The 23,184-nt window shown below is 32.5% G+C and overlaps 1 protein-coding gene and 1 long non-coding RNA gene across 2 annotated transcripts; both read right to left on the bottom strand.

Moving 5' to 3' along the window:
* Positions 1–740: 740 nt before the first annotated feature.
* ARPI (proteinase inhibitor) lies at positions 741–1,741 on the bottom strand. The gene is given in 2 exon segments (NM_001247732.1): positions 741–1,535; positions 1,696–1,741. Coding segments are annotated over 2 exon segments (672 nt in total). The 5' UTR covers positions 1,733–1,741; the 3' UTR covers positions 741–900.
* A 591-nt stretch (positions 1,742–2,332) lies between these two features.
* Positions 2,333–3,077, bottom strand: LOC138339702 (uncharacterized). Its single transcript, XR_011212549.1, has 2 exons — positions 2,964–3,077; positions 2,333–2,706 (listed from the first exon to the last, which is right to left on the bottom strand). It is a non-coding gene; the product is annotated as an uncharacterized lncRNA (long non-coding RNA).
* Positions 3,078–23,184: the final 20,107 nt, after the last annotated feature.

Genomic DNA, 23,184 nt, shown 5'->3' with positions numbered 1-23,184 from the left:
ATTTAAAATAAGTTCAGGGGGGGTAATAGGACCTTAGTATAGTATAAGTGTGTCTCTGAGATTTCAGGCATAGGTTGAGGGGGTACTTGGGTATTTTCCCTTAATTTTTTAGTAAATTGAAATGAAATTGGTATGAAAGTGTATTTACTAATATGTAAAAAAGTTACTAAGAATTTTGAAGAATTGTATGACAAATGTTTTTAGTTGGTATGATTTAAAAAATAATTGTTTATATAACTTTTGTCGATTATGCATAAATTTTTGTGAAAAGAATGAACTCTTTGGTATGAGAATTGTATAAATTTGATATACATGTATATTTATAATCTGAGTTTGTATAAAGTGAGAAAAAGAAAAAAAAGTGGGCTGGGAAAGATCATAGTTGTATAAAATAAGTGTATAGGACGAAAATGAATGCATTTGTATTTGTATATACAATTTTCTCTAGCTTTATACAAAGAAAAACACAATGTATACATTTGTGTTTGTATAAAGTGAGAGAGGTGAGTGATAGTGGCGAGCAAGATTCGGCAGAGTGACGAGAGATTCAGGAGAGGGGAGAGAGGGGAACATAAAAATATATGTATATATATAATTTTCTCCCGCTTTAACAAACACAAACACATTTCATATATTTGTATTTGTATAAAAGCGAGAGATAAGGGAGATTTGTCAGCAAAAACGAGAGTGACGAGCAAAATTTATCGAGAGAGGAGTATGAAAAATGGAAAATCTAAACTCAAATCGAAAACTTAGAACAAACTAGTGTTCCATTTATTTAACAGACATACTTAAAGTAACACAAGCCGTGGTAAAGGTCCACAACCCTATTACATACTTACATATTACATAGCAGTAGCAATTAATGTGCTTTTATTTCATACATAGAATACTTGCAGATTAAGAAATAGCAACATTGCTTTTCTGTAAATCATTTTCTCCCTCACTTACCCATTCAGATTCTCCGTCACAAATATAAGTTCCATCAGCGCTGAAATATTTACATCCCTTTTTACCTGCACAACAGTTAGTGCATAGTCCTTCAACTCTTTTAGTTTCTAAAAGTGGGCAAATCCCAAAGTCAATTCTAGTATCACATTCTTTTGTGCAATCCTTCTCGAGATTATTATCCTTCTCGCTTACCCATTCAGATTCTCCATCACAAATATAAGTTCCATCTTTACTGAAATATTTACATCCCTTTTTACCTGCACAACAGTTGGTGCATAGTCCTTCAACTCTTTTAGTTTCTAAAAGTGGGCAAATCCCAAAGTCAATTCGAGTGTCACATTCTTTTGTGCAAGCCTTTTTGAGATTATTATTTTTCTCGCTTACCCATTCAGATTCTCCGTCACAAATATAAGTTCCATCTTTACTGAAATATTTACATCCTTTTTTACCTGCACAACAGTTGGTGCATAGTCCTTCAACTCTTTTAATTTCTAAAAGTGGGCAAATCCCAAAGTCAATTCGAGTGTCACATTCTTTTGTGCAAGCCTTGGCATGTTCGAAATCGCTCGCAAGAAGAATCATTCCTGTCATAAAACATATGAAGTTAAAATAATTATCTAGCAATACAATCCATTGCACAATGGATCCAATAAAATAGCCAAAAAATTATCTTTAAAATATTGCTTGATTGTACAAGTGACTAAGTGAAAAGATAGAAAGAAAGAAGAATAAGAAAAAGCATACCAAATAAAAGGAGGAGAGCAACTTTGTAAATAGCCATATTCTCAAGTGTTACTTTGATTTGCTTTATTGAGTAAGGAATGTGTATTTTCTCCACCTACTTATAGCAGATTAGAGACCTAATAGGCCAAAAATGACTTACTTTGTTTCTTTCTATTAATGCACTCACATTAATTAGATAGGTACGTGGCATTCTCTTGTTGGTTGACATCTTTTTGTAATTACGTAAATTTGTATATAAATTTGAGTTTAACTACTATACACCGACGGTGGACAAAAAATTACACGGGCATATTATTTTTGGAAATATTTAATTTTTTTAATTAATATATTTTAATATTATTAATATTAAAATAAAAATAATAACAGAGTGTTATATGGTAACTTGTATTATAAATTAATTGTACAAATTTAATTAGGATTCTTATTTGTCTTACCAAAAATAAAAAATACATAATTTCTTGTGTTTTCTTATTGGAAAGCACTTCAATCCTTCAAAGAAAATCATTGCCAACATATTATTTTTTTTTTATAAGAATCGGTACTTGTTGCCATTGAAGCAATGCTAGCAAAATATTAATATGAAACTATTCCAGAAACATAAAGTGCAACAAAATCAACATATTCAAACTTATAAGAGTAAGCAAACAAAATCAAACACTATTAAATACGGCCCATGATTTAATCACAATTGCATGCTTGGTTACATTTTTTTAAACGAAATCCTTCTTTTGAACAAACAAACTCTTGACCAATAATGGATTTATCTTTTCTTGATCTACTAATTCGATTTTTGCGCACACTAAAACCATTACGATGAGCATAATCAAGATAAAATTTAAATCCAGTATCAAGTGATTGAAATTCCATACCGATGTAAGGCTCTCTTAATTCTTGCTCACCTAGTTGAGGAACAAAAGATACAACTGCATTCATGTTGCTTTCTATATCCTCCAAGGAATCTTCAATTCCTTCTGCATTTTGCTCTTCTAAATTAGAGATTTCAAAAGTTTCCTGCAATACACAATTATTAGATATTAGACTGATAGGGTAAGTTAGCTTTAAAATTTTAAATATTTTTTCATGGCTAATGTATTGAACTTCTTCAATTTGCTAAAAAGTTCTTAAACGTATTCTTTAAATATCTTCATCACTACAAAACATAAATTTCTTCATACATTAAAACAAGAATATTTATTTGAAACGTTTATTCATGTTGCGAAAAAGACTTAATAAGTTATGTAAAAAAAGATATACGAGGAAAACGCTACCATGATAATTGTTTCAAATTGCTTCAATGGTGGATAGTTGGTTGCTTCAATGGTTTATGTAGAAAAAGAAGAACGTTAATCCAACTAAGAAAACACAAGAAATTATGTATTTTTTATTTTTGGTAAGACAAATAAGAATCCTAATTAAATTTGTACAATTAATTTATAATTCAAGTTACCATATAACACTATGTTATTATTTTTATTTTAATATTAAAATATATTAATTAAAAAAATTAAATATTTCCAAAAATAAAATGTCCGTGTAATTTTTTTGTCCACCGTCGGTGGATAGCAGTTAAACTCTATAAATTTTATGATTTATTGATATATTTTGATGTTGATTTATCGGCATTAATGGAGAAAAAGAATTCTTGGTGGATGTAAACGTTAATTAAAAAATATAATTAAGAGTTAGAATATTAAAAAACTTCATATAAAATTGAATTATGATTTTTAAGAACTTAAAGAGCTTCACCACGATTATATATAATGACGATCTTGAAGAAGAAAAAAACTAAGAAGAATGGAAATGGTGTTAATAATGGTTGTAGGTTGAGGGAGGCGGAGGTAGGTAAGAGAAATAACTATTTTATTTTATTTTTGTAAATAGAAAATTAATTATTTTTGTCTTTTATGGAATAGTATGTTTAGTTGATAATTTAAAAATATTTATGAAATAATTATTACATGACATTATTATATCTTAAGTGGATATGACATGTCATTTATATAAGCGAGAGTGAGCTACAGACATGATTGGATAAGTTTAAAAATCTCATTTTAATTGGGTTTAAGAATTTAATTGACAAAGAATCAATATAAGAATTCAGAATACAAACTCATACAAGTATAAGGGTCTATTAGACATTTTTTTTAAAAAAAACTATATGTTATAACATAACTAAAATTGTGATATGGGCACCCTAGGGTCGGCTCTATGCTTATTTGAGCAAGCAAATATTACTTGAAATGATATCTTTTAAAAATAATTACTGATTTTATTGATAAATTTTTATTTATTATTATTTATAGTAATATTATGTTAAATTTGTATTATGTATTAAAAGAGAATTATGTATGTAATAAAATGTATTATAACTATTTTTAAAAATATATTATGCTTATTTTTGTAAGAAATTGACACATTGTATTATAAATGTTATAAAATATATAAATAAATATAAAATTATCAATCAACCTGTATTATATATGCATAATAAAGTGACACAATTTTTATTGTTTGATATTTGGCGTGACCATATTTTTGTTGAACTCATCTATTGGCAGTGTATACGGTAGACATCTACTCCGATAGAGACATTTTTTTGTTATTTTTACACTCAAATTTAGTAGGTAAATGATTTTTTCTAAATGAAAAATGCGCTTTCCTATAATTCATGTGATATTTTTTAGGATCATATTTGTGTGGTTACCATCTTCTCTGAAAATGCACGAGACGTCTATTTCAAAAGAAAAATATAACACGTGCTAGTAAAATTATTATTTTACCTTCTTCTACTCAAATATTGTTGTTGTAACTATATTGTAGATGTTATTTAAGTACCTTATGGATTTTTGAAAAATGTCATTGTAACGACCTGTTAGTCGTTTTGAGCAGTAGAGTTTATTTTTGGTAATAACTGTCTGGGTCGACGGATCCCACGACGGACCGTCATGGGCACGATGGACCGTCGAGGGTGTCTCGTTCCAAAACACTTAGAAATCTAAAAATTTGGGTACTGAGAACAACTCTCTAAACTTCGTGACGACATGGCAGGACGGACCGTCGTGGGTACGACGGACCGTCACAGACCCTTTGAGAATTTTAGTCTCTGAACTTTGTGACGGAAGCAGCAGGACGGACCGTCGCAGGCACGACGGGCCGTCACAGGCTGCGTAACCCTGACTGGGTCGGATTTCTGTTAAATGTTTTAAGGGGCGTTTTGGACTATTCCTGCTTATAATTATAAAGTTAGTGGTTGAATGTTAATAATTCAATTACTTGGGGGTTAAAGGACATAACCTTGAATTAATTAGTGGGTTACTTTGGTCATCTTTTATACTTAATTATATGGTAATTAGGATAAAAGAAAAAGAGTTTGAATAAGGAAAAAGAAGCAAAGAGACAGAAAGAGAGGGAGAACGATCGAGAGAAGAGAGAAACGAAGAGGAAAACAAAGGTTTTGGGGGATAGCTTGCTTGATCGCGAATTCTTCGGTGGAGGTAGGTTATGGTTTATGCTATTTCGTAGTAAACTCTTAATAGTGAATGATATGTATTGGGTAATTTTGTAAAGTCTTCTATATGCTTAATTGTGTGCTTGCATGATATGATTATGTAATTGTGATGAATTAGCATGATGAGGCTGTTGAATCTTAAACCTTAAAAACCTCTGTTAATGATGATGCCTTGGTATAAAAGAAGGCTTGATGAACTAAAAGAATGAGGTTAGTGGATCGGGTGTCACGTTCCGACACCAGGATAGTATTAGTGGATCGGGTGTCACGAACCGACACATAGTATTAGGGGATCGGGTGTCACAAACCGACACATAGTATTAGGGGATCGGGTGTCACGAACCGACATATAGTATTAGTGGATCGGGTGTCACGAACCGACACATAGTATTAGTGGATCGGGTGTCACGAAGCGACACGTAGTATTAGGGGATTGGAGTGTCACGTTCCGACACAAGAGGAATAAAGAGAATGAATCTTGAATTATCTTAATATACTCAATTTAATGAACCTGATTCCCAAATGAGTATGGTGTGGAGGCTTGAGACCTCATAGATGTGCTTGGGTCGTGGTTAATGGTTATGGTACTTGTTGTTGTTACCTGTTAAGTGTTATGGTTGATTTTACGTTATTATCTGATATATATTGCTTTCTATTTTGAGTTGGCCGATAATATCTACTCAGTTTGTACTGACCCCTACTTGTATGCTTTCTCTTTGTTATTTGTGAAGTGCAGCAAACGTACCGTCGTCTTCAACTCAACTGCAACTCTAGCCAGTCTTCATCACGTCAGATTTCAGGGTGAGCTATTATTTCTAGCTTGGACTGGATCTTCTTCTTCACGTCTTGATGCCTTGAAGTTCTGGCATGGATTAGCTGTTTAGTTATTTTAGCTTCTTAAATACTCTTAGATTTAGTAAGTTGAGGATAGATGTTCTTGTGGTGATGACTTCCAGATTTTGGGGATAATGATAAGTTTTGAGTTTTAAAAGTTAATTATTGATTTCGTTAATGAGTTTTAAGTCTTCCGCATTATATTCTGTTTATTATGGTTGAAATGGTGGGGTTTAGATTTGTTGGTTGGCTCACATAGTAGGATAAGTGTGGGTGCCACTCGCGGCCCGTTTTGGGTCGTTACAGTCATAATCAAGCAAACAATGTTTTTTAGAAAGTACTATAATAATTTTTTGAGTCTTTATAATTAAATAGACATTTTACAAGTAAGTTGGTCAATTATGTATCTTGCAAAAGAGACAAATTTAAAATTTTAAAATGGGGTGCATCATTATAAAAAGAAAAAGTTATACATGATAGCAAATTATTAATTCAAATTAAATGTTATAAATATAATTTGATTTAATTGTAACCCATAGCAAACTGTTGCTACTTCACCTCTCTCCAGGCTCATTCTCTCCCTCGCCTCTCCCGCTTTTATACAAATACAAATGTATAAAATGTGTTAGTGCTTGTATAAAGCGAGAGAAAATTGTACATATACATATATTTTTCCTTTCCCTCTCTCCCTAACTCGCTCGCCACTCTCCCAGATCTCGCTCTCTAGTCTCTCCCTCGCCTCTCTCGCTTATACAAACAGAAATGTATAATTGTGAATCTGTTTGTGTAAAGCGAGAGAAAATTGTAAATACACACAAATACCTTTTTCCTTTCTCTGTTTCTCGCTTTATACAAGCATAGATTATACAATTAATTTTTTGTATATGTTACCGAAACAGAAATAGATTATATACAACTATTCTTTTTATATGTATAGAAAAATATACATATTTAATTTTGCTATAAAACGCAATTATGCAAATTATAACTATAACATACGATTATAATTTGTGTTTACTATATATTAAAGTTGCTTGAGATACTGATTTGGCCTTCTTTATTTTGATACTACTATTATTAATTTATTACCAAAAGGCTAGTCTTCTCAGAATGTTTGTTGGAACAAAAATAAGGAGTGGGACATAAAATTAAGGGAAAAGGGTCTGATATACCCCTCAACTTTGTTATTTAGAGCCGATACACCCCTTGTTATGAAAGTGGCTCATATATACTCCTACTTGTAAAAAATGGCTCACATATACCCTTTTCCTCTAACGTAAATGGAAAAAATAATAATTTTGATCTAAATTTTTATTTTTTTTTCTAAAAAATATAATCCCATATGAGTAAATTTAATCCTCGTGAAACATATTTTTTTGATTTTTCTTGTTCAATGACTAATTTATAATTATTATTTTGATGATCAAATTTATTTATGTTTCACTAATATTCTTATAAAACTTATTGTAGATGACCAAATTTTTTCTTCGAATACAAAATTAAATTACAATACACACACAAAAAAATAGTTTTATTTTTTTCTCTTTAAACTAAGAAATGAAAGAAAAAAATAAAATAAGAATAAAAAACTAAAATATTTATAATAAAAGAAGTCAAAAAATAATTTATGTATGAAAAAAATTAAAATATACCTTGAACTTTGATAGAATAATCATATATACCACTAAATAATTTTTTTTTAAAAAAATTAGAAGTAATAAATATAAATTTAAAACTAAGTTTTTAACTTCCGTTAAATGAAGGGTATATATGAGCCATTTTGTAACGGCAGGGATATATGTGAGCGGTTTGTATAACGGTAAAGGCATATATGAGTCACTTTTATAACGAGGGGTATATCAGCTCCAAATGACAAAGTTGAAGGGTATATCATACCATTTTCCCTAAAATTAAAGTGGTTAATGTTATATTCTAGGTGTTTTGATGATTCTAAAAAATACGGGGACTTGGTCCCTGGTAGAGTGTTCTCGTCCAAATACAAATGGGGCACAACTGTAAAGTTGTCATGTCAGGTGGTAGGTAAAAACTGCAGTGTCCTACACCAATAGAAAAAGCAAACGAGATTGTATGTTCAAGTATCTCACCAATGCAGGGACCTGGTCCCTCGCAAAGTTTTCTCCATCAGGTGCATAATGGAGTACAACTTTAAAAGTTGTCCGCGTCAGAAGGTAGGTGAATTGTCAGCGTACTACACCAATCAGAATGGAGGAGCGTGTTTGTCCAACGGATAATGACTCTTTATATTTGATACTTTTAGTATGACAAACACCATATTATACTCATTCATCCAAACAAGGAAGTCATCCAGCAAGCCATTTCAATAGCACACAAAGAAGTTTGCAAGGGACCTAGTCTCCGCAAGATCGCGAGCTGAAAAAGTGAAAAGTCCGCTTTCAGAAAAGCTGCCACATCTGATGTGGTAGGTGGAAAGCTTTTCTGAACTGCAGGTCTTCAACCAATGGGATTTTCTCAACGAATTTGTGGTGATTTATATTATGTATTTCCAACAAACACAAATTCAAGTTTTGTCAAATTCAACTTGGATTTTCTCTCAAAATTCACAAGCTTGAAAAGTGAAGGTCATCTTCAAGGAAGAACACTGATCATATCAACAAGGACCAGATGAAGTGCTAAAGAGTCTTGTTGTATTTAGATCTTGGTGTCTTATGTGCTTACATTGTAAATCTGATCCTAATCTATAAAGGATATAAATCATGTTTTGGTTTATAGAAGTCTAAGTCATCTAGAGTTAGGTGACTTAGTGGGCAACATTGTTGTTGCTTAGTCAAAATCTAAATCGTCCAAAGGGTGGGGGTTTAGTGGACGGTGTGGTATCAGCTTAAGAAAATCTATATTTATCGATGAGGGTTAGTATAGCGGGTAGTGTTGTATCTACTCTGGCTCAGCTAAGTGATAGGAAGTATTACTTAGCTTAGAGATTAGCAGGCTAGTCTCTTGGTGTAAAACTTGTTTTACTTTTGCTTGTGAGAAGATTAGTGAAATACAGTTCTAAAAGTCCTATTGAGAAAGGTCGTGGTGTTCTTCCCTTGAGCAAAGAGGTTTCCACGTAAAGTTGCTTGTTCAATCTTTACTTTCAACACTTATTTTACTGTTTGTTATTGTAACTGTGCTGAGGACTTGGTCCCATCGAAACAAGTGGAGACAACTTTTAGTTACTATTCTTGCTGAGTCAAGGAACCTGGTCCTTGACCGATAAGTGGACGCATACATACCAACAAGTTGTATCAGAGCAGGTGCTCTCTATCTGGTTAAAACCAAGAGAAATTTCTATGGAAAGAATGGCTACTCCACTAAGATGGCAAGAAGGTCGGTCTTCAACAAGGTCACCCCTGTTCGATGGTCAGCACTATCGGTGGTGGAAACATTACATGATTGACTTCATAATGGCTGAAGATTACGAGTTGTGGGATGTTATTTGTGACGGTCCGTATGTCCCATTTATTGAAGTAAAAGATGGGGATGGCACAAGGAGCGTTGTCAAAACTAGACAACAATACAATGATTTTTACAAATGAAAAATTGAGAAAAACTACAAGGCTAAAAAGTTCATAATGTGTGGAATCGAACCAACTGTATATAATTTGATCTCTTCGTGAGAATCAGGTAAAGAAATATGGGATCTACTGAGAATTACGTTTGAGAGAACTGAGGTAACAAGGGAAAATCTGACTGGGGATGTTGATCAAAAGGAAGATACTAAAAGGGATGAATCATTAGCTTCCAAGGTGTCAAAATATGATAAAGCCTTTATGGCAAAATCTGATGATGAGGAAGATGAAGCAGAGGTAACCTTTTCTGATCTTAAGCAAAACTTGCATCTTTATTGTGTTAAGAAGTTGAAAAGTCTATCTTCTATTTTATTGACTCTATGATTGAGTCATCAACTGAAAAGGAGGTGATGAACAACAATCTAGATATTCTTCATGAAGAAAAGGTAGCCTTGGTTGACCAAATGTCTGTTGCGGAAGAAAAATTGATAGTTCTAGAGGCTGAAAATCTAGAATTCAAGAAAAAGTTGAAGATGTTGAGTGAGAAATCAGGCAAAGGAAAAGGAGAGGCTAGAAGTATGCAAATGGAGCTAGAAGCTAGTCTAAACACTGTTAAAACAAAACTTACTATGTCCATGGAGAGAAATGATCAGTTAGAAAGGGACTTGGTCTGCGTCAAAGAAGAACTGAAAAAATCTCTCAAATGGGCCACCTCTTCAAAATTATTTGACAATTTTACTGGTCAAGGTCAAAATTATAGACAAGGATTAAGAAATTTAAGTTAAAATCCTTCTTACAATCTCCATGGCAAAGATGTGCTCATGTCTAATAGTTTGTCGGTTCTCCATTGTGGTCGTGATGGTTACTTGAAAAAGGATTGTCTATCTTGGAAAAATACCCAACATAACCTCTCAAAATCTTTTGAACAGAGGAACAAGAAAAAGAAGAGACATGGTCAACAAAGCAACAAGCAGAATAAAAGGCATGGTTAGTGCAAAAACTGATAGAAGAAGGGACCTGATAAACAGAAGAACTTGCAGAAAAAGGGACATGGTCATGCTGATCAACAGAAGAACTGGCAGAAGAAGGGACCTGGTCATGCTCCTGTTCCTAAGTTGAAAAATATCAATTTGCCTCACTGGACGAAGAATTCTCTTACCACTCATTTATCTGCTTACTGGAAACTCCAACTAAAATGGGTTCCCAAAGCTAACAAGTGATAACGTATTCATGTGATAAGAAGTAGCAGCACTCAGTGTTGATTCATAAATAGCGGATGCTCAAAACACATGAATGGAAAACTGAAAACTTCTTCTCTCTCAAGACACTTCATGGTGGAAGTGTCTCATTTGGCGATGGCAAGAAAGGGTACATTTTTGGGTGCAGACTTGTTTGGGAAATCCATAGAACAAGCTATTGAGGATGTGTACTATTTCAATGGTTGAATTACAATCTTTCAAAAGTTTCATAGATGTGTGATGAATGAAAATAAAAAAATGAAGTTCTTATCAATAAGAACGTGTGGCCACAAACTTGCTCTCTTGGGCGATGATCTTGATAAAAAAAGAGATGCAAGAATATGTATATTGCTGATTTGTTTACTGCTCATTGTGACAATATCACTGAACTTAATGCTCAAGGTAAGAATGCTGAGGTATGACACAAGAGACGTACTCATGTGTGTGTTGCTTTGCGGCACAAACCTGTGTCTAGGGACCTGGTAACAATCTACATAAAATGATATTTGAAGATGACGAAGGTTGTCACAATAATGTTAAAAAGAAGCAGCTTAGACTATCCTTCAGGTGAAATATGCAGACTTTGAATCTTTCAACGAACTTTTGACTGAAGTGATGAATGTAACATGTTTCCGTGACAAAAATTATTATTTTGAGTACTATAATCTCAATGATGTTGAAAGAGTATATGTGGGATACTCTTCCTCTAGCAAGGCTTATCCGACGTACAAAATATGTGCATTGAACATAATGTTCATGTAATTCTTGATAAGTCTAGAAGAATCGAGAAGCTACAAAAGAAAAATGATTCTTAGATGGAGGGGATGCTTTAGATTTAGAGAGACAATCTATACAGTGAACTTGGTGAAGAACATCCTCTTCATGAATCCAACAATCTCAAAGAATATGATGCAGATTATCAACCTGAAGAGGGACCCGGTCCTTTAGACAGTGCTAAAAAAAGATGATGCAGTTCGAACTGATAATGTGAATTCTGAAGGTGAGAATGGAGAAGCTAATCAAGCTCAGTTTGAAAGAAGCAAACTTTGATAGTCGGTTCCCCAACAAGATGATCGGTTGTCCAAGTTGCTCCTCAACAATGGCTTCAAGAGAGGTAAAATTGTCAAAAAAAACCCTCTCTTTGAATTCACTATGAAAGGAATTACTGATTATTCAAGTACATATTGATGATGTCATCTTTGAGGAAATCTTTGAGGTGTTATGTGAAGAGCTTATTTCTATTTCACTCATTGAAAGTGAGTGTGAAATAAACATAATGAAAGAATTAAATCTCTTCTTGGAGTTGTAGATCAAGCAAACCTCAAAAGGTACCTTTGGTTGTCAAGAATAATACATCATTGAGCTGCTCAAATGGCTAACATACTTGAAGTCAAGACAATGATAAAGAAGGGTGATGTCATCATAGAGTTTTGCAAATGGAACATCAAGTGACTGGCATCTTCACCCTAGGCTTAAGTATGTATGTACTCATAGTTGCTTAGCTGAAGGGAAAAAGATAATACAACATGATCAGGGCAATTGTTGTCTGAACATAGGAAGGGACCTGGTACAAGTTCAAAGAAGCTGCTGAAAAAGGTTCAAAGACTCTACCCATATACAAAGAAATCACTTTTGAAGGCTGCTCGTATAATCCGAAGATATTCGAAGAAGACAGGGGACCTAGTCCTATTCTATCAATTAACAGACTTTTTGATTTGGAGTATATGGTGTTGATTGATTGTGTTGGGTATCAAGCTAATAGAAAGAGTACCTCAAGAGTGGATTATGTTATAGGTTGATCTTTCACTCATGAGAAATTAAAATACGAAATTCAATTGCTCATTCATCAAATGAGGCGGTAAATGTAGCACGTGCAGCTTGATGGACTCAACTCTTGTGGAACAAGCAGCAACCTAAAGTTCATAAAAACTTGACTGAAATAACCATGCTGATGATGGAAATGCTGAAACTTTCTTGAATGGATCCTTCCTGAAGCAATTAACTCTTTCATGACTATGAAAAGAGAGCAAGTATCCTTGCTTTTCGGTTATGTATGTTTTAGCAAGTTCGGTTTCATACATTTTGTACGTATACACACATGGAAAAGGGGATGAAGGAAAATGGAGGTCAGTACAGATCAAGGCAATGACATTTAAACTAAAGAGAGGGACATGTTCCTTTCTCAAAGGTTAGCAATCTTAACATTGTAGTTTAAATTATGTATGAGAACCATTGCAATTTCCACATGTCTGTCATTCAGGAATCTGACTGTTGTCTCATCTTTTGAGTACCAAAATGATACTTTCTTTTTCTTTCTTTATATTTCATATTTCTTTCTATTTCTCCAGAAAAATCAAGTTACCTTTCAAATATTAGGTCGTTTCGAAATTCTTTTTTCTCTTGTTTCCAAACACACTTCAAATTGTTAACCCCTTTATTCTACTTTGATGAAAATGTTTTAAGTATGAGGAGGGATTTGGTTCTCCATGAAAAATGAAGAAGTGGAAAAAAATGATGTTCAAAAAGAGAGAAGTTGATATTCTGAAAACTCTAAGTTTTAAAAGGGAAGGTGTTTGATTAAAAAAAATTGGTTCCTCAATTGTTGATATATTCATCTTGGAGGCTAGAGTTGTTTGTGTTACCAAGATTTTTGTTATGAGAAACTTAGGCTGGTACTGAAAGCGATTACAATTGCTCTTTTTAACTGGAATATTGAAATGAGTTGTCTACAAGTTCAGCTTCAGAAATAACAATATCAGAGGGACCAGGTGCCATAAAATAATAAAAATAAATAAAATAAAATAAAATTTGTTGGCAGCCTTAAAGGTTCAACATTAAGGCGAGGAGGCAATGAAATTGAGCTTTAATAGAGGCTTCTGAAAATACCATGCAAAGGGATATGTTGTATTAATTTTATTCTTTCAATCCCTTGCCTTTTATTCATCCCCTCTCTTCCTAACTTTCAACGTCAGTTCTCATTTCTCTTTTTGGGCATTGTTCTGGTTTCCATTTGTAATCATATTTGCAATGCTTTGATGACTGATCTTTTGTTTATGGATGAAAAATATCTTGTTTCTACTGACTTGTCTCGTTACATTATGTTTTTTTCCTCATGCTTAGTGTTGCCCAAGTGGCCATGAATTTGCTTAAATTATATTTCGGTCAACTTGGTTTACTGCTTTAATACTTTTTTATGATGTCAAAAGATTGAAAGTTTTTAAGGTAAGGTATGAGATCAATGGTGTGATAACTGCTTAAAGAAGACATGAGAAAGTTGTTAAGGTAAGGTATGAGATCAATGTTGTTATAACTGCTTGAAGAAGACATGAGAAAATTTTTAAGGTAAGGTATGAGATAAATGGTAGCTATTTGAAGAGATATGGTCATGCTGATAGGGGAAATAAATGATTGCTACCTGACGAAGACCTGGTCCTATCTATAGGGGGAAGAAGATGTTTGTCATCATCAAAAAGGGGAAAAAATGTTATGTTGATGTGTTGATGATTTGACAAACTTCGGGATGATTAAAGTCCAGTTAGCCTAAGAATTCTTGTTGATAGGGGGAACTGGTGAATATGTTTATCAACATCAAAAAGAAGGAAAATGCTAAATTGATGTTTTGATGATTTGACAAACTGTGGGGATGATTCAACTCTAGATACACCAAGAATTCTTGTTGATAGGGGGAACTGGTGAATAACTATATTATCATCAAAAAGGGGGAAAATGTTAGTTCGAAGCTGAATTGAGATGTTAGCTCGAACTTGATATGAAATTTTGATGATTTAACAAACTTATCGATCTAACAAGGAACCATATCCTTGTTATTAAAATTGCAGATTGTGAGATGAATAATAAACTCGGTGTGAGGATGATCCTCACAAATGTGGGGACCTGGACCCTGGTAGAGAGTTTTCGTCCAGATACAAATGGGGTACAGTTGTAAAGCTGTCATGTCAGGTGGTAGGTGAAAAGTGTAGGGTCCTACACCAATAGAAAAGCAGACGAGATTGTATGTTCAAGTATCTCACAAATACAGGGACATGGTCCCTCACAGAGTTTTCTCCATCAGGTGCATAATAGAGTACAGTTGTAAAAGTTATCCGCGTCAGAAGGTTGGTGAATTGTCAGCGTACTACACCAATCAGAATGGAGGAGCGTGTTTGTCCAACAGATAATGACTCTTTATCTTTGATATTTTTAGCATGAAAAACATCATATTATATTCCTTCATCAAAAGAAGGAAGTCAGCCAACAAGCCTTTTCAAGAACTCACAAAGAAGTTTGCAAGGGACCTGGTCCTCGCAAGACCGCGACGTGAAAAGGTGAAAAGTCAGATGTTAGAAAAGCTGTCACATCTGATGCAGTAGGTGCACAGCTTGTCTGAACTGCAGATCTTCAGCCAATGGGATTTTCTCAATGAATTTGTGGTGATTTATATTATCTATTTCCAACAAACACAAATTCAAGATTTTTCAAATTCAACTTGGATTTTCTCTCAAAATTCATAAGCTTGAAAAGTGAAGGTCATCTTCAAGTAAAAACACTGCTCATATCAACAAGGGACCTGATGGAGTGCTAAAGAGTCTTGTTGTATTTAGAGCTTGGTGTCTTATGTGCTTACATTGTAAATCTGATCCTAATCTATAAAGGATACAAATTTTGTTTCGGTTTCTAGAAGTGTAATTCATCTAGAGTTAGGTGATTTAGTGGGCAACATTGTTGTTGCTTAGTCAAAATCTAAATCGTCCAAAGGGTGGAGTTTAGTGGGCGGTGTGGTATCCGCTTAAAATAATCTATTTTAATTGGCGAGTATTAGTATAGTGGGTAGTGTTGTATCGCTCAGCTAAGTGATAGATAGTATTACTTAGCATATAGATTAGCAGGCTAGTCTCTTGGTGTAAAACTGGTTTTACTTTTGCTTGTGAGAAGATTAGTGAAATGCAGTTCGAAAAGTCATGTTGAGACCGGTCGTGATTTTCTTCCCTTGAGCAAGGAGGTTTCCACGTAAAGTTGCTTGTTCAATCTTTACTTTCAGCACTTATTTTACTGTTTGTTATTGTAACTGTGTTGAGGACCTGGTCCCATCGAAACAAGTAGACGCAACTTTTAGTATCTGTTCTTGTTGAGTCAATGAACCTGGTCCTTGATTGATAAGTGGATGCATACATTCTTACAGTAAATAATATTTAAAAACAATTATATGGAGTAAAATATGTGTTCGTCCTCATCGTTTAACTATTATTAAACTGAAAAAGGCTTAAAATGTCGTTTACTCTTCAAACTTATACAAAATAATCATTCATTCATTTTTTAGTTTTCAAATATTTCTGACGTCAATCTTTTGGATATGAAATACCTTTATTTCTAATGGCACACTCATAAGTGATTGAGAAGACAATATTGTATCAAATTTTATAGTTTCACTGTATGTTATGTCTTTCTTCCTTAAAATAATTTGAAATTACTTAATATATGGACTCATATGATTGACCTGATTTTTAATTCCAGAGTAAAATCACCTCTCTCCGTGATTCACTTCCTCTCTCATATATTGATTTCTTCTTGAATGTTGTTCACTATTATAGATTTTAATTTTTTTTAACTTATGATAAAACAAGAGAGAAAAAAAGAGGTAAATAACAAGTACATCCATATATGAATAATTAGTTCAATAGAAGATAATTTAATAACTTTTTTCTTTTATTGTATTCAAAATTTAATATAAACGTCCCCAAATGTTTCTTTTTACCTTTTTGGTAAGGGAAAAGGGACGAATTTACTACCGAACTTTAATAAATGGTACGTCTATGCTCTCCGTTATACTTTGCATCCACATAAGCCTCTGCCGTCCAATTATAGGTACACATATACCCCTCTCAGTAACGAACCCCTAATTATTTACACGTGTCTTAATTCTATTGAACAACCTGTTTGATCCTTTTTTTTAACTAAAAAACCAACTACCCGATTACCCAAAAACCAACGGATAGTTTAATATGATTATGACACATGTAAAATAATAGGGGTCCGTTAGTGAGAGGGGTATATTTTACCTATAATTGAATGGAAGGGGCATATGTGTACACAAAGTATAACGGAGGCCATAGACGTACCATTTATTAAAGTTCGGAGGTAAATCCGTCCCTTTTCCCTTTTGGTAAATTTGTTTCTCCCTTTCTGTTACATTCAAATTTAGTACCTTTTTTTCCTTTATATTAACATTACTGTATTTTTTTTCTAATATTTTAAGATTATTTATTTATGTGATATTTGTTATTTTTGTGGAGATCATTTCTTGAATGTATATGAGACATCAATTTCAAAGCTAAATAAAATATCAATAATTATTTTATATCTTTCTAAATTTTCTTTTTTTATTGTGAATACAACTATCAGGTTGTTATCAAATCATTCATTGTCATATTTTAAAGGTTAATTATAAGATTTGAATTATTTTTTTGAATAACTTCTATCATTATTCATAAGAAGAAAAATAAAATAAAATTTTGTATCTTTTATTTGTAATATAAGAAAATACATTAAATTCCTTGTAAACTTGACAACAAAATTAAATTTAGCACTTTAACTAAATAATCATTTAAATTCCCTCCTAATAAATTTTCTAGTGAATTAACTACTACTTATATATTTTCGTGGTGGCTGATCGCTTTCATTGTTTTAATGGAGGAGGAACAAAAAGGGGTTGCGGTGAGGTCGATCGTGGTCGAGCTTCGTTCATTTGCTCGTGATTACCACTGAATTTTTCTAAGTTTGCCTTTTACTTAATTAGCAAAAATTATTAAGGACAACAATACATTTTTGTCGAGAAAAGTTTTCAACTAAAGTTGTAATTACAAAAAAAAAAAAAAAAAGTTTGGTTAGACACCAAATTTTGAAGTAACAAAATGTGAAGAAAAAAAGAGTGTGAAAACAAAGGAAGAAACAAAGGAAGAGACAAATAATAATCGGAACACGTTCATTAATTGTGTCATATTTTGAAGTAGACACCTCAAACACTACCAAAAAGATGGGGTCCTACAAATTCATTGTCTTTACTCTTAACAAATATCACCTATTGGTTTAAATTAATAATCACGTGTAGGTTCTATTACTTTTTCCTTTCATGAGAATGCCATTTTGGAAGATTTTAAAGAATTGATTTTTTAAAAACGATTTTCACAAATCATGAAATTTAATAGTTATAAAAACAAATATAATTTAAGGTATACATTTGAATAAAGTTGTAATTTCAAATTAATTTAATTTTAACTACAAATTTTAAAGTGCAACTTTCACAAATAGCAAACATAAAATTTATATTTGCATGATATGGCAAAATTTGCATAATTGCACTCCGTAGCAAACATATAAACGTATAATTCGCTATACATATACAATTGAAGCGAATTGTATAAAACCAAGTTTATAAAACGAGAAAAAGAAAGAGACTTGGGCAGAGAATGTATTAAAACGAAGTATATAAAACGAATTGTATAAGTATAAGTATATAGAACGATTATGTACAATTTGAATTTATATAAAATGAGAAAGAGAAAAAGGCAAAAGAGACTTGGGCGAGGAATATACAATTGAATCGAAATGAGAAAGAGAGAAATTATATACAATTTGAATTTGTATAAAACGAGAAAGAGAGAAAAACAAAAGAAATTGGGCAGGGAAGTATTTTTATTGTATAATTATAAGTGTGTAGAACAAAAATATATATATTTGCATGTGTATATATAATTTTCTCTCGCTTTATACAAACAGAAACACAATTTATACAATTCACTTCTATTTGTATGCGAGAGAGGCGAGGGTGGCAACTGAGATTTGAGAGAGTGGCGAGCGAGATCTGGAAGAGGGAGAGAGGGGAACAAAAATATATGTGTTTATACAATTTCCTCTGCTTTATACAAATGAAAACAAATTTTATACACTTATGTTTGTATAAAAGTTAGAGGAAGCGAGCGAGAGATGGAGTAAGAGACGAGAGTGGCGAGCGAGAGTTTGAGGGAGAGAGGTGACTGACAAATAGTTTGCTAAGGGACACAAATTAATCAAAAAGATGATTATAGCAATTAATTTGATTTACTAGTTTGTCATTATATACGATTTTCCTAATTTTAAATTATGATTTTGAGTTTATATACAATCAACCCAAATAAGTACATGAATAATCTTTAAGATTTCACCGATTTTTTATAAAATAAAATATTAAACGATATAACTAACCTCTATTAATAGTATTGTATGTAATTTTTTTAAGAGAAACTTTTATGGAGGAGTGGATGTCAAACGAGTTTACTCGCAATTCATAATTGTACAATAGCTAGTTTTTTTGGTCTATGTCATATTGATGTACTATCCATTAAGGGTAGTGTACAATAAAACGAAACACAAACTCTTGTAGAGAAGCACCGTAGTAGCTCTTAAAATTAAGAAATTACCTTGGCTAGGAAGCAGACATGCTGACAAAGACTTATTTCCTAACCTCTTCTATAAAGTAGTAAAGTAATACTCAGTTGTCCTCATAAAAATACAGTCAGGTATAAGACATAAAACATACTATGTGAGTCTTATGAGCCTTTTTTAACTTAAACTTTTTACATGATTTATCCCTTACTTACTACCTGGTGGATAAATTAAGTTAAAACACAATAATATATGCAAACATACATGCTTATTCAAAACTAAAGAAAAAGTGGTTTTAATGTCATTTTTCGTTCTCTTTTCACCATTTTGATGAAATTGCAACTGCAAATCAATATATATATATATATATATATATATATATATATATATATATATATATATATATATATATATATATATGAGAATCTTCATTCCGATCAGAAAATATTTATCTATTTTACAAAAATTAGGGCTTTATTTTTTTGTTTTTTACACAATAATATTATGTGTATATATATATTGCTATTAATTAGTTACTTAATGAGCATTAGAGCCTGTTTGGCTTAGCTTAAAAGCTGGTCAAACTGACTTAAAAGCTGATTTTTGACTTATTTAGTTGTTTGACAATACTCAGAATAACTTATTTTAAGTTGAAAAAAACTTATTTTAAGCCAAAAGTTAAAAGCTGGAGTAGGGGTGCTTTTTTTTTTTAGCTTATAAGTTGTTTTAAGTTTACCACATTTTTATCTTTTTGCCCTTAATATTTTTATAAAATCTCCAAATTACCCACATAACCCTAACATCTCTTTCTTCCATTTTTTCCTTTTCACGTTTGGTATATCAACTTCAGCACTTTTATCTAAACACATAACTGCTTATTTTAAAAATAAGTTTCAGCACTTTCAAAAGTACTTTTTTAAAGCTGCTTTTATTAAACCCATCCAAACGAGCCCTTACACTTCCATTTCAATTTCTTTTTTCCTGTCTTTTTTTATTCCCCCCCCCCCCCCCCATTTTTCATTAAATAATTTATTAATTAATTAAAAAATTCATTCATATTTATTATTCTAATTATATCTAATAAGTTAAAACAAGACCTCCATCTATTTACATTCCCTATCTAAATAATATAATATGTCTCTTCAACTTATTCTTAATTATTCTTGTGGTTTATATATAGATAATAACTATCTATGTTCAATGATCATTTTCATTTTTTCATTCTTTCTTTTTATTAGTATAGTTTTTTTCCTCTTTTAAATTTTCATCTTCATCTTTTTCATCAATCATGTACTTAATAATTTCACCATATGGTCTTCATTTTGATAAAGATAATAGATATATTCTTCAAGATTCATCAAATGAATGTTTACATTAGTTTGGTACAAATTTATCAAAAAGAAGGAATCTTAATTATTTCAAGATTTCATCAAGAAGATGGTCATATTAGTACAAAAGTTTGAATGATTTTTAAATATTTTGAAGATTTATTCATTCATTCTCAAGAGTTGAGGCCGGTAAAAATTTGGTAAATAAATCTGCTGGATTATCACTCGAACGAATTTGTCGCACATCAATATCACCATTCTTCTGGAGATCATGTGTGAAGAATAATTTTGGTGAAATGTGTTTCGTTCTATCTTATTTTATAAAGCCTCCTTTTAATTGAGTTATGCATGCAGCATTGTCTTCAAAGAGTATTGTGGGTATCTTGATGTCACACTTCAAACCACATCTTTCTTTGATAGAATGTATTACTGATCTTAACCATACACATTCTCTACTTGCTTCATGAATGGATATTATCTCAGCATGATTTGAAGAAGTAGCGACAATAGACTGTTTCATAGATCACCATGATATAGCAGTACCTCCGTATATGAACAGATAGTCTGTTTGTGATCGAGCTTTATGTAGGTTAGATAAATAACCTGCATCTGCATGACCAACAAGATCTGCACTATCTTTATTAGTATAAAACAGACCCATATCACTAGTTCCCCTTAGATATCGCAATATATGTTCAACTCCATTCCAATGTCTTCGTGTAGGGGAAGAACTATATTTTGCTAACAAATTAACAGAAAATGCTATGTCAGGTCTCGTAGCATTAGCAAGATACATAAGTGCCCCAATTGCACTAAGATAAGGTACTTCTGGATCGAGAGGTTCCTCATTCTCTTCTTGAGGTCGGAATGGATCCTTACTCACTTCAAGTGATCGGACAACCATTGGAGTACTTAATGGATGTGCTTTGTCCATGTAAAATTGTTTCAAGATTTTCTCAGTATAGGCAGATTGATGGATGAAGACCCTGTATACTAAATATTCTATTTGTAGTCCAAGACAAATTTTTGTCTTTCCAAGGTCTTTCATCTCAAATTCTTTCTTTAGATATTCAATTGCCTTTTGAACCTCTTCTGGAGTTCCAATGAGATTAATGTCATCAACATAAACAGTAAGAATAACAAACCCCAATGTTGTTTTCTTAATAAATATACAAAGACAAATGACATCGTTTATATAACCCTATTTATCAAGTACTCACTGAGACGATTATACCACATGTGCCCTGATTGTTTTAAGCCATATAATGACTTTTGTAATCAGATTGAATGCATTTCTCGAGATTTTGAACTACATGCTTCAGGCATTTTAAGTCCTTCCGAAACTTTCATATAAATTTCATTATCAAGTGAACTGTAAAGGTAAGCTGTAACCACGTCCAATAGATGAATTTCAAGATTTTCATGTACAGCTAAACCGATGAGATATCAAAAAGTTATTGCATCCATAACATGTGAATATGTTTCTTCATAGTCGACACCGGGTTGTTGAGAGAATCCGTGTGCAACAAGGTGTGTTTTGTATCTTACAATCTCATTTCTCTCATTTCTTTTTCGTACAAAGACCCATTTATGGCCAATTGGTTTAACATCACTAGGTGTTTGGACTACTGGTCCAAAAACCTCATGCTTAGCAAGTGAATTTAATTCTGATTGAATTGCTTCTTGCCATTTTGGCCAATCACGTCTTTGTCGACATTCTTCGACAGATAGAGGTTCAAGATCCTCATTTCCTTGCATAATGCTAAGTGCAACATCATATGCGAAAACATTATCCACTATGTTTTTTGATCGATCTAAACTTATCCCATCACCTGTAGAACTTATTGAGAGTTCTTCATTTACTTGAGTCTCGGGTTCACTGATCTCTTCAGGAATATCAGGATTAATCAGATCTTGAATTTCTTCGTGAAATTATTTTGTAGTGTCATTTTTTGTACTTCTTTTTCTAGGATTTTATCTTTTGAACCCAATGGTCTACCACGCTTCAGGCATATTTGTGATTCAGAAGTTATGACACTTGTAGATGGTCCTTTTGGGACGTCGATTCGGATAGGCACATTTACTGCAGGAATATGTGATTTTGTTATCCATTTCAAATCAGTAAATGCGTCTGGCATTTTATTTGCTGTGTTTTGCAAATGGATGATCTTCTGAACCTCTTGTTCACACACAAGGGAGTGTGGATCAAAATGAGATAATGATGAAACTTTCCATGCAATTTCACTTTTAAGTTTATTTTTCTCTCCCCCTAATTGCGGAAAATTTGTTTCATCAAATCGACAATATGCAAATCTTGCATTGAATAAATCTCCCGTCAATGGCTCAAGGTAGCGAATCATGGAGTGTGAGTCAAACCCAACATATATGCCTAACCTTCTTTGAGGGCCCATCTTGGTGCGCTGAGGTGGTGCTACAGGCACATATACAACACATCCAAAAATTCGAAGATGAGCAATATTTGGTTCATGGCCAAATATCAATTGTGATGGGGAGTATTTATTATAATGAGTCGGTCTAAGACGAAAAGTGATGCTGCATGTAAGATAGCATGACCCCAAACAGTAGCAGGCAACTCACTTTTCAAAAGTAGAGGTCTTGCTATCAATTGTAAG

This window comes from Solanum lycopersicum, chromosome 11, assembly GCF_036512215.1.
Source record: "Solanum lycopersicum chromosome 11, SLM_r2.1".
In the NCBI taxonomy this organism is placed as follows: Eukaryota; Viridiplantae; Streptophyta; class Magnoliopsida; order Solanales; family Solanaceae; genus Solanum; species Solanum lycopersicum.
Note: the sequence above shows the minus strand (reverse complement) of the source record. Positions and strands in the feature narration are given on the sequence as shown.